Source organism: Tupaia chinensis, unplaced genomic scaffold (genome assembly GCF_000334495.1).
Source record: "Tupaia chinensis unplaced genomic scaffold, TupChi_1.0 Scaffold144346_1, whole genome shotgun sequence".
Taxonomy (NCBI): domain Eukaryota; kingdom Metazoa; phylum Chordata; class Mammalia; order Scandentia; family Tupaiidae; genus Tupaia; species Tupaia belangeri.
The window spans coordinates 2,961,317-2,971,867 of record NW_006204205.1 but is presented as its reverse complement, the minus strand read 5'-3'; the positions used below and the strand labels follow the sequence as shown (position 1 = coordinate 2,971,867).

The window sequence follows — 10,551 nt, the reverse complement described above, 5'->3', positions numbered from 1 at the left end:
GTGTGTGTCTGTATGTCTGTGTGTGTGTGTCTGTATGTCTGTGTGTGTGTGTCTGTATGTCTGTGTGTGTGTGTGTCTGTATGTCTGTGTGTGTCTGTATGTCTGTGTGTGTGTGTGTATGTGTGTGTGTGTGCATTTCAAAGCCCTGTCCAGAACGTGTCCATGGAGTGGGTGGTATTGATCAGAGGGAGAATATATAGTATTGGTGGAAGGAATTGTATTAGGGATGGCTAATAAAAAAGAATTATGGAGTCTCTGCACTCAGGGACATCCATACAGGTTGCTAAGATGTGGCAGAGAAATACACAGGGGTGGGCGAAGGAGGCAGGTCGGGTGGAAACTGCAGAACCTTTGCATTTGTGTAATCAGAAGTGTGGGCTGAGGAAGGAACACGGTGGGAGTTTGACGAAGGAAAGATTTTAGTGAAGGCTGAACTGCAGATTCGTCATCCTGATTGCCCTGACAATGGGACTCACCCCTCATGGAAATGGCATAATAATGAGGACAAGCCACATGCAAGTTAAGTAAACTAGACTTCGAGGATGAACAGAACTTGTCTAGCTAGCTCCATCTTTGGGGAAGTTCGAGGAGGAGTTAGGGAGGTATTTGGGCTGCAGGCTGGGCAAGTTTGTGAGAAACAACTACCAGATACATAAAGGGATCAGGCTGTGCTCGTGTGCTCTAGAGCCTCTGGAATCCCACACTCCTTTCCTTTCTCTTGCCCACTTTGGTGGAAGTCAGTGTAGACGACAGACCAGAAGCCATGCGTTGATGACGCTGACACTCTACTCCAGCCATTGGCAACCCTATCTAGAAGGACACCTGGACAAGAACTGGGGTGGGATGGATGATGGGAGAAGGGCAAGAGTGACTTGAAGTATCTTTCTTTTTATTTTTCTAGACTTTATGAGACTCACCATCTATTGAATTTAAATAAGATATCCTTTGTGAAAAAGCCTTTCGACATGACCAGGCCCAGACTTGCCAGTATTTGGTTACTCCTGGGGCCATGGACTTCTACTTTACATCAGTACAAAAGCTATTTCAGGCCTCTGGGTGAGACTGGGGATTGATAACACGTGTTCCATTTTCATCCTGTTGTCATCAGATGGGAGACTGACTGTCCTTTCCATCACTAAAAAGAAATAGCTCAGGATCACCAGGTTGTTAGAAAAGGCAGAGTGCAGAGAACACCTCGTCTTCATCTCTCCTGCTTCAGGAATCTCTGAGCACTAAGTCACAGAGCCCTTTAGGAAAGCCCTTTTCCTCTGGGGTTGTACTCTCCTTTGCCTCTAAAACAGGACTTAAAATGAGAGATACGCTGATACCCGTAACAGCAAAGATAGTGCCTTTGTTCAAAGAAGGCTGTGTCTGACCGCTTGCCAGGCTTGGAGATGCACCTTGGCAGGGCGGGCTGAGCCGTGGAAGGCCCTTCTGGAGGGGAAGGACACGAGGGCTGCCATGTGCCTAGTCCACCTCTACCCACCCCTGCCTGGTGCCACCAGTGTGGAAACTCCTTCATTAGGAACTCATTCCTCAGTCACGGGGACTGCTTCATTTATGGCGTAGACACCCTGGGAGGAGTGAGATGCTGTATTAGCTCCAAGTAGAGAGGACACCATGGAACAGTGGTTCTTCTTCTTCTTTATTTTTTTTTAAGTTTTGCTATAGGGCTCATGTGCTTGCCAGAGTGGGGAGGGAGAGAGGGAGAGAGAGAGAGACAGAGAGAGAGAGAACAAGAGAGAGAGAACTCATTCCCCCCAGGGAATGGCCACACCATTATCCCTTCTCTTCCATTCTCCTCTTGGAATCTTGGGCACATACACGTGTACACACACACACACACACACACACACACACACACACACAGTGTGATTTTCAAGCCACTGGGTCTGGGACTTGAACCTCACAGTTGACCCTGTGGGATCCAGTTGCCTTAACCACCATGCTACTGTCTGCCTCACGGACAGTTCTGAGAGAGCAGAGGTCTAGGGTGGGGATGAGGGAAAGGAGGAGCAGCACAGGCCCTGACTACAGAAAAATGGCAGGTTTGGCAGGGCTGGTTCACAGGAGATAGCTCTGGTCACCTGGGGCTACACCCACTCAAGATAACTCCAGGGTGCTGGTGAGGAAGCAGGGCTCAGTGGGCGAGGCGTGAGGCACAGAAACAAGAATGATCTGGTGGCTGTGGGCAGCTCAGGGGTGCCTGTACGATGCCTCAGGAGGCCCTTTTGGGGAAGGGTTTGGAGAGGGTCAGCACCTGCCAGCTCCTTCACCACAAGCCCCTGCAGAGCCCTACTACCTGGCCTAACATGGCCAAGGGCCTTCTCTCTGGCTGGTGACAAGGCTGCTCACAGCAACTCAGGCTTGACAGGGACGGCAACTTTGTGTGGAAAGCAGGTGGCATGGGGCTCAGCTCACCCCTCCCTGGGATAAGTGTGCCAAGACTGCTGACAGTCCTCCAAGGGCTGTGTCACCTCCCTGGAGGCACAGTCACAGGGCAGTGGCCTTGCCCTTCCCACTGGCAGAACACGACCTGTGAGAGGCCTGGAAAGGGCTGGGAAGAGGGAAGAGAAGACAGTGGAGATTGCGAAGGGTCCAGTTGGAAAGAGGGGCTTTGGGCATGAGAACCACACCCCAGTCCTCACCATCAGTCACTGTCCATGCACTGCACCCACCATGACACCCACAGAGGTGTGTGTCCCAGAGGCCGTGAAGCAGTTGACTGCTCTGGCCTGGGTCGCCTGTCTCTGGAAAAGAGTCAGCCTAGTTTCTAAAGACAAGCAAGACAAGGAAGCAGCTCCCAGTGCTGGGGCCTGTGCAGCCCAGGGCCTGGCTCGGGGTGACTGATGCTTGTCCTGCCATGGCTCCCTCCGAATGAGGACTCGAGAAGGAGCTGAGTGCAAGTAGTTTACGGAGGGTGATCCCAGGATGCACTGGAAGGAGGAAGGGGAAACGAAACGAGGAGGAGAAACAAGTGAACGTGGGGTCCAACAGTGAGGTTACTGGTGTGGGCGATGGGGTTCGCACCTGCAGTCAGGATCCTCTGGGAGATGGAGGTCAGACAGGCCTCCTGCTCCTGCTCCTGCTCCTGCTGGGTACAGAGCCGCACTCCCTCACCAAGTCTGGTTTGCCCTCGAGGCTGCTCCCGGCACACTAAGTCCCCAGCAGCCTGGCCTGCTTTGGGCACTGGCCGGGCATGCCCTGTGTCCAGGGAAAGCCCCAGGGAAATGGAGTAGCAATGGATGCCTTCACTGTGCAGGGCACGGTGAGAGCCAGGCGTTAAGGGTGGGCACTGCTGGCACCAGCTACCCTGATGTGAGGTGTTCAGTGAAGATACGATCTCAGAGAGGGGGGCTACAAGAGGATAATCCATCAACGCAGAGGGCAGGACCAGGCAGGACCAGGGAGGGACCTGAGCGGAGGCCTTGGGTGAGCAGCAGGAACAGACAGGGCCACTGGGCCCTAGAAAGGGTCCTAGAACCTGAATCACTTACACTGGCCTCAGAGATTGCTGGTGGCAAGGTCAGAACCAGAGAACCCAAGCCTCCTGACTCCCATCCCATGATATTGCCAACAGAGGCCTCTGCCCCACACCCTCTCCCTGGGCCGGCTGACAGTGAGCCTCACCACAGCGACATGCAGTAAGTCACTGGCCACCTGGCGGGCCCAGGGAGCACCCATTTCAATCGAGGTCAAGAGGGCCTGGGACAGGTGGGTGCTCCCAGATGGAGCCCCGTCATGTCTCTGAGTGGGAGTAGGTGTACACAGGGTTGTACACCTGACAACAAGAGGCTGTGGCTGGTGGAGACAGTGTCCTGACTCTCCTCTGTCACAGGAGCTGCCTGGACCTGAGCTGCCATCAAGTTCCTCAGACACGCACAGCAGACGCAGGACCAGGCAGCCGCCTCCACGAGGCAGGAGGAGGTGTCTGCATCGGCGGTCTCGTCTGATGGTCTGAGGCACCGGTGGCCTGGCGAGGGCTGACTGGCTGAGGACAGCGACGCGTCAGTGCCATGCAGTGACAAGATCTCCGCGAGTATTCCTGCTCTGGCTGGTTCCAAGAAGACACAATAAGACTGTAAATTGATGACACGGCATCTCGTTCTGCTCCCCAGAATTTCTCTTTGTTGCTAATTGTACAGTTGTGATATCTGGCCATTAAGGCATTAGAATGAAAGATGCTAAATAGAGCTACGCTCGCATGGAGTCGGATCTGTTTTTGTTGAACCTCCTCTCCTGCAGCTTTCCTTGCGACGGGATGTTGATGCTTTTTATCTACCTCTATTCATCAAGATGAAGGGAAAAAAATCCTCATCTGTTTCTGGCCAGAGTCAATAAAAGCGTGTTCAACCACACCGATACCATGGAGCAGGGTGTCATTCTTTTCTTTTTTTAAGCTCCCGTGCATCAGTACATCATCTTGAACGCTGGCAGAAGTAAGAAGAAAAAACACAGAGGCATCTATGTCATGACCTCCTCAGAGTCGTGGAATGTCAAAATTTCTTGTCCGGAATCACAGAGGCTCAGTCCTACCTCTATTCATCAAGATGAAGGGAAAAAAATCCTCATCTGTTTCTGGCCAGAGTCAATAAAAGCGTGTTCAACCACACCGATACCATGGAGCAGGGTGTCATTCTTTTCTTTTTTAAACTCCCGTGCATCAGTACATCATCTTGAACGCTGGCAGAAGTAAGAAGAAAAAACACAGAGGCATCTATGTCATGACCTCCTTAGAGTCATGGAATGTCAAAATTTCTTGTCCGGAATCACAGAGGCTCAGTCAGGCTTGGAGAGTCCGTGAGGCCAAGCACTCACTGGTTAGGCGAACCTTCGTGACCCAGCTGGCCCCGTTTCCTCCACATCTCCCGCCTCTGCACACCATCTATTTCAGTCTTCCCCACGTACACTGCCGCCTCTGCACACCATCTATTTCAGTCTTCCACATGTACACTGTGTTTTTCCAAACAATTACAGATGTCCTGTCTGTCTTAGGAAATATGGATAAAGAACGGAGCCATGTCTAGTGAATTTTCTTTCAAAATTGTGTCCTTTCTTCTGAGAAGAAAGGAACGTGGCACCCCAAACAGGGTCCTCAAGCTGCAATCCACCTCCAGCCTCAGACAGCTTGGATCATAGCTGTGCCTGCACCTGCCTGACACGTACAAGGTGGCCTTGGGACAGACACCCAGGACCTTCCCAGTGGGCCCAGCAGCGTTACTGCTGTGCCACTGTCTGGTCCTGATTTAAAAAAAAAAAAAGTTTCTGAAGATTCAGTGTATCAGACATTTGTTACCTCGACATACACCTCCAGAAGAATAATTCTCATTCCGAATGGACCACCTTTATTCCCCCTCATCCCCAGCCTCCTGTACAGGACTGTTTCCACACCTTGTGCTCATAGGTGAGTGCGACGTTCTAATTAGAAATCAGACATGGGTGGTGGAGTCTAAATGTGCAATTTCATCCACTCAAGGGCCAAAAATACCCAATCGTTGTTATCTGAGATTTTTCCAGGTGCAAGGAAGCGCTAAGGGAAGCTCCTGTCTTCTCATTTGCCTTGAGAAGAGAAATGGCAGCATTTAAGGATTCCCATCTGGAAAAGGCAAAGCCCTAATGTCTTAAACCTTCAAGCCTGAACTGAATCCTTATGCTTCTGGGGGTTGGGACAATTCTTTCCTGGTGTGTTGGGACGTCCCCCGTCCCTTCTCTAAGTCATCTGCTACTTAGAACCAGGGTGTGCGGCTAACCCTTCAGACCTCTCCTGCTGGATGGGCTCCTACAGCTACAGCTGCCTTTCAGACACTCTTCTCCGACCTCCACATGTCTAGACCCGGGTGCGTCTGCACCTGGAGCTGGGGAGGACGTGCTCTGACTCCTTTTCGGTAAGAAATTTGAGCCCTCCCAGGCCAGCCCCTCTGTAGGCTCAGCCTGATGTTCCAAAGGAGGCAAGGACTTGTTCAGTGACCGAGGTCAGTTATGGCCATGGAGGCCCTCTGTCTCTACCCACTGCTGCCACATTCCAGCCAGATGTCACTGCCTGCAGCGGCCCCATTCCAGCAGGCCCCGTCTGGCCAGGGTTTGTACACACTGTCATCTCTGCCTGGGACAGTCCCCTCACGCCTTTGCCAAGACGCCTTTCTTAACCCTCCATTTGGGGCTTGGGGTTCTGCTATCTGCACCCCTTCTTTTCGTCCTGGGTACCTGTGCTGGGTGGAGCTGATGCTCACCTGCCACCAGAAGGCAGGGGCCATGTCTGGGCTGGTGACTGCTGTACCCCAGCTCAGTGCTTGGCTCACAGCGAGACTCAACAAGTGTGTGCTAAGTGACTAAAATTGAAAGGAAGGGATAAAAGAAAAACAAAATCACAAAGACAGACAGACAAACAGACAGATAGGCACCTTCTTGCCCACAGCCCCATGGGACGGTTTCTCACTGGTTGCCAAGGTGGTTGGAAGGGCTGAGCGAAGTGGGTCCAGCTGCTTGTCCAGGCCCCCCCCACCAGTGAAGGCAGGACCCAGGCTGCACACTCAGCCTGCCAGCAACCAGACTGCCCAGCAGTGCCTGGCCCGAGTTTGGGGACCACACAGACTCTCTGCTCCCACTCTTGCCTGGACGCTTTGTGCTCAGACTCAGTTTACTCTGCTCCCTGCAGGGTGACCCAGAGAGGCTGCACTGTGCTCTTTCACATTCTCTCTCTAGCTGGACCAGTGCCTGCCCCATCACTCTAGCCAGCCTTGGCAGTGGTGGGTCTGGGGGCCGGAGCTACAAAGCCCTGGCCTGCCCTCTCTTGGCCCAGCTACAGCCTCTGGGCTCCCAGGCACTGGGTAGGAGATGAAGGTGACAGAGGGGCTTCTTCAGGGCCTGGGTGCCGCTGTCCTCAGGACAGCTCACTCCTCCCCCAGGTACGTGGTCCTTGTTAGCTGCTGGTCCCACGGAGCTGGGGACTGGGCTAAGTGCATATGCAGTCCCTAGCAGCCCCTCATGTCTACTGAGACCATGGCATCTCCTTTCCACGCCTCCACCTGGGGGCTGAGAGAGGGGAGCAAGAGGGCAATGGCTGCCCGTGCCCTTCAACGCCCGCTGCTTCCCATGACCGCCCTGCCTTTAGTGCTTCGCTTGGAAAGGCAGAGGCGGCTCGGAGCAGGGCTCAGACACCGTGGAGACAACACAGCACCCAGCACACAGCCCCTCTCGGAGGGCGAGGATGAGCACCCGGCAACCCTGCCCAGTTCTGATCCCAATGTGTTTTCACATTCAAGTGAAAGGACCAGTCTGCTTTCTTTTGACATAGAAGGTGCTGTCTCCTTTAAGAATTAGGGAAGGGGGGCTGGCCCTGTGGCCTAGTGGTTAAGGGATCTCTCATGGCTAACTGCATGGTTCAAATCTTGGCCTCAGGAGCTTGAAAAACATGCTGAACTTGTGTGTGTACATTCCCCGAATCCTGGCATGGTGGAGAAACGGAGGAGATGGGACTGCGGCATGACCATGCTCCACCGGGGGGTGCTTTCTCCTTCTCTCTGTTCGTTTTTGTCTAACATGTGCCTTCAGTGAAATAAAATTTAAAAAATTCAGAGGTGGGGAAGAGAAACACTTTGCTCAGTACTTCTGAGCACCCTGGGCTACCTGGTGTAACCTGGGCAAAGCCTCCTGCAGCGGCTGTGGGCAGGAAGGTACCTACCTATCTGGTCATCTGTGTTTTCGTTTTTCTTTCTTCCTTCTTTTCAGTTGTTTGGTCACTTGACATGCAGTTGTTAGGCCTTGCTGTGAGGGTCCTCCTGGGGGAGGGATGGCCTGGGTGCATGCACACTGTGTCACCTCCCTGCCCCTTCGCAGTGCAGCCAGGGGCACAGGCCCAGCCTTGGTGGGGTCACCTGTGAGGCAGCTGCCACCCAACAGCCCTGTTTGCCCTGATCCCTGGACATGCTGTCTCAGTCAAGGCCATTCTGTCCAAGGACTCCTTGGGCCCCCTGAGGAGCCTGGGGACAAAATGTATCTCCCGGAAGCCAGTCAGTCCCACCTGGGGAGTCTCTAGGACACCAGGCTGAGGCCGGACTGACCTTTAAGTACAGACGGGGTGTCTGGGGCTGTACCTGCGTGGGCTTCCTCCAAGGTGTGCAGGCCCTCCTGGGTCCCCAGACCTAAGTGTTTGTCTGTCAAAGACATGACAATATTTAAACAGGGAATCTGAGGGACTGTTTAATTGAGTTTTGAATTTATACTTGAGTTTTCAAGAAGGAGAAACAAGACAATCCTCTTAAACAACTTCCATGAAAGGTTGTAAAGCACAGATAATTTACAGGTGGAGCAGATGGCAGGCTGGGTTCTGTTCTAGGCCAACCACGTGTCCCTTGGCAGTTCTCTTTAATGGCTACTACGAGTTTATATGCGGTTTATAAATTCGAGGGCTCGCGGTTTCCTGTGTGATTGGTTGGAGCGTGTACAATTGTACCAGCCATGACCTTCACTCCTTCCGAGGAGACTCTTCCTACCCTATCCCTATTCAGGGACACCTGGAGCCACCAATCCCCAGGTCACATGCACGGGCAGGTCTGCACCGCCTGCTGCAGACGCTGCAGCTCTGCCTGCTCCCCACGTCTGGCATTTGTACTCCTGGTTCCGGATCATCCCCCTCACCCCCCTCAGGTGTTCTCTACTTTTTGGGTGACCACCCCACCCCCCTGTGTCCGAAAAGACCATGGGAGGCCTCCTCTCTCCCAGGGGCCTAGCAGGCTGCAGTCTCCCAGCCCATCCTCTGTCAGGCAGTCAGCCCTATCCCAGGTTCCAGGCCTGGCCCTGGGCCCAGCTCGCTGCGTGGCTTCTGCATCCTGTGCCTTCTCTGACCCTCAGCCTCAGCGCTCAGCTCCAGGGGTCGACTGGGGAGCAGCTGCGGCATCGGGAGGCAGGGGAAGGAAACATGGGCCTGGAGTGTCACGAAGACCGAGTAGCTCACACGAGGTAGAGAGAAGGCTGCTCGGATAATTCCATTTCCTGTGAACTTCTCAAGACCTGGTGACACTATACCTTTGGGACTCCTCTGCCCGGGGCACAGAGTCGCCATGTGCCATGGCATCGGGGTAAGCGCAGAGGTGGTAGAGGAGTGGTGATGGCCAACACCCCAGCAGACCTGTGTGCCGGACACCATGGCAGACCTCATCTATGAGGTCAGCATTGTCACCAGCCTACACTGCAGCCGATGGAGCCGAGGCGTGGAGTGAGGGTGCCACTGCCCAAGGCTCTCTTGGGCACATTTCCAGCCCAGGTCTCTGTTCCCCAAGTCTGCACTCTGACCACTGTGCTATCCTGACGATTCTGAAGGCAAAACCTTCACCTGATGAATCAAAATAATATACGAAAGCCGTATCTCCAGGAAATGGCCACACCCTGGGCTTAAGAGAAGCACTCCGGCTCGCAGAGGGGTAAAAACAACACCCTTGTGAGAGCTAGGGTCGGATTTCTGCAGTTCAAACCTGATAAAGCTCACAGAGACACATGATGAGCAGAAATGCACCCAGGATTATTATTTTTTAAATGCCACTTTAGTGTGAACTCTATAATCCCAGCATTTTGGTGGAAATTTCCTAATGTTTTAGCAGAACTTTCCTTTTTTTCTCCTTTCTTTCTTTCTTAGAACAGATGGCAAGATTGTTATCTTGACTCACTTCGAGGAGGAAATTGTCATTTCTACCCTCTGTTTGCATGTGTGAGCACACCGTGTTTCACATATTAGCATGGAAGTAGCTGTGTTTGGTCTTTGCTCACACTTGAGCTGGTGAGAAGACACTTTAAATTAAGCACTGCCAGTAAACAGTGATCATAAAGTCTCAGGGAGAAAACGTTCCACTAATTTGCCCCTGCTGAAACCATATGCTGCCTCCCTCCCCGGGGCTGCCCTTCTGAATGGCTTCTGCTGACTCTGTAGACAGAGTCGTGACTTCGAGCCTTTTCTCTCCACTCTGTCTTCTGCAGGCCCTGTGTGACCTTCCTCCATGATCCAGGAGCTCACTGGGCCCAGCACCCACCTGTCTGAAGGGGAGAAGCTTCCAGGGCTAACACTGCTGGGCATCACCTGGGGCACAGGTGTGTGGAAGGCTGTGCGTGGCTGGCCCCCAGGTGTCACTGCTGGTTGTGATGCATTCACTCCTAGCACACAGGAGAAGGGCAGGTGCTCCCTGCTCCTGTGCTTCCGGGCGGGGGTGGAGGGCACACAAAGGGAAGGGGTACAAGAACAAATGTGAACTGGGAGCTGTGGGGCACTCCCCTCTATTAAAGCTCACCTGACCTTGTCAGTCTCCTCACAGGGTCACCATTAGGAATGCATTAACACCCTCATTCTAGAGACCTAAGTCTGAGGCTGACCCCTTCCCAGGGTGGGGCTCTGAACTTCTTGTCTTTTTGGACAAACTCCCCAGATGCTTTTCAAGCACAGTGAAGCTTGACACCCAAAGGTGATAAAATGGGGATTTAAATTCAGGTCCTCACACCCAGGTCTCTTTTTAAGCCACAGCTGCCACCAATGTTTCAGGTAATCAACTGACTAATTCACACCCA

General features: G+C 53.1%; 1 protein-coding gene across 1 annotated transcript in view; it reads right to left on the bottom strand.

Moving 5' to 3' along the window:
- Positions 1 to 9,073, bottom strand: part of FSTL4 (follistatin like 4) — a 288,892-nt gene extending 279,819 nt beyond the window's left edge. The window contains exons 1-4 of the mRNA XM_006166916.2: positions 8,845 to 9,073; positions 8,094 to 8,153; positions 3,884 to 4,054; positions 3,007 to 3,204 (exon numbers count right to left, since the gene is read on the bottom strand). Of these exons, the coding sequence (XP_006166978.1) occupies positions 3,007 to 3,204; positions 3,884 to 4,054; positions 8,094 to 8,153; positions 8,845 to 9,073 (658 nt within the window). The remainder of the gene's footprint in view (positions 1 to 3,006; positions 3,205 to 3,883; positions 4,055 to 8,093; positions 8,154 to 8,844) is intronic.
- Between the last annotated feature and the right edge of the window lie 1,478 nt (positions 9,074 to 10,551).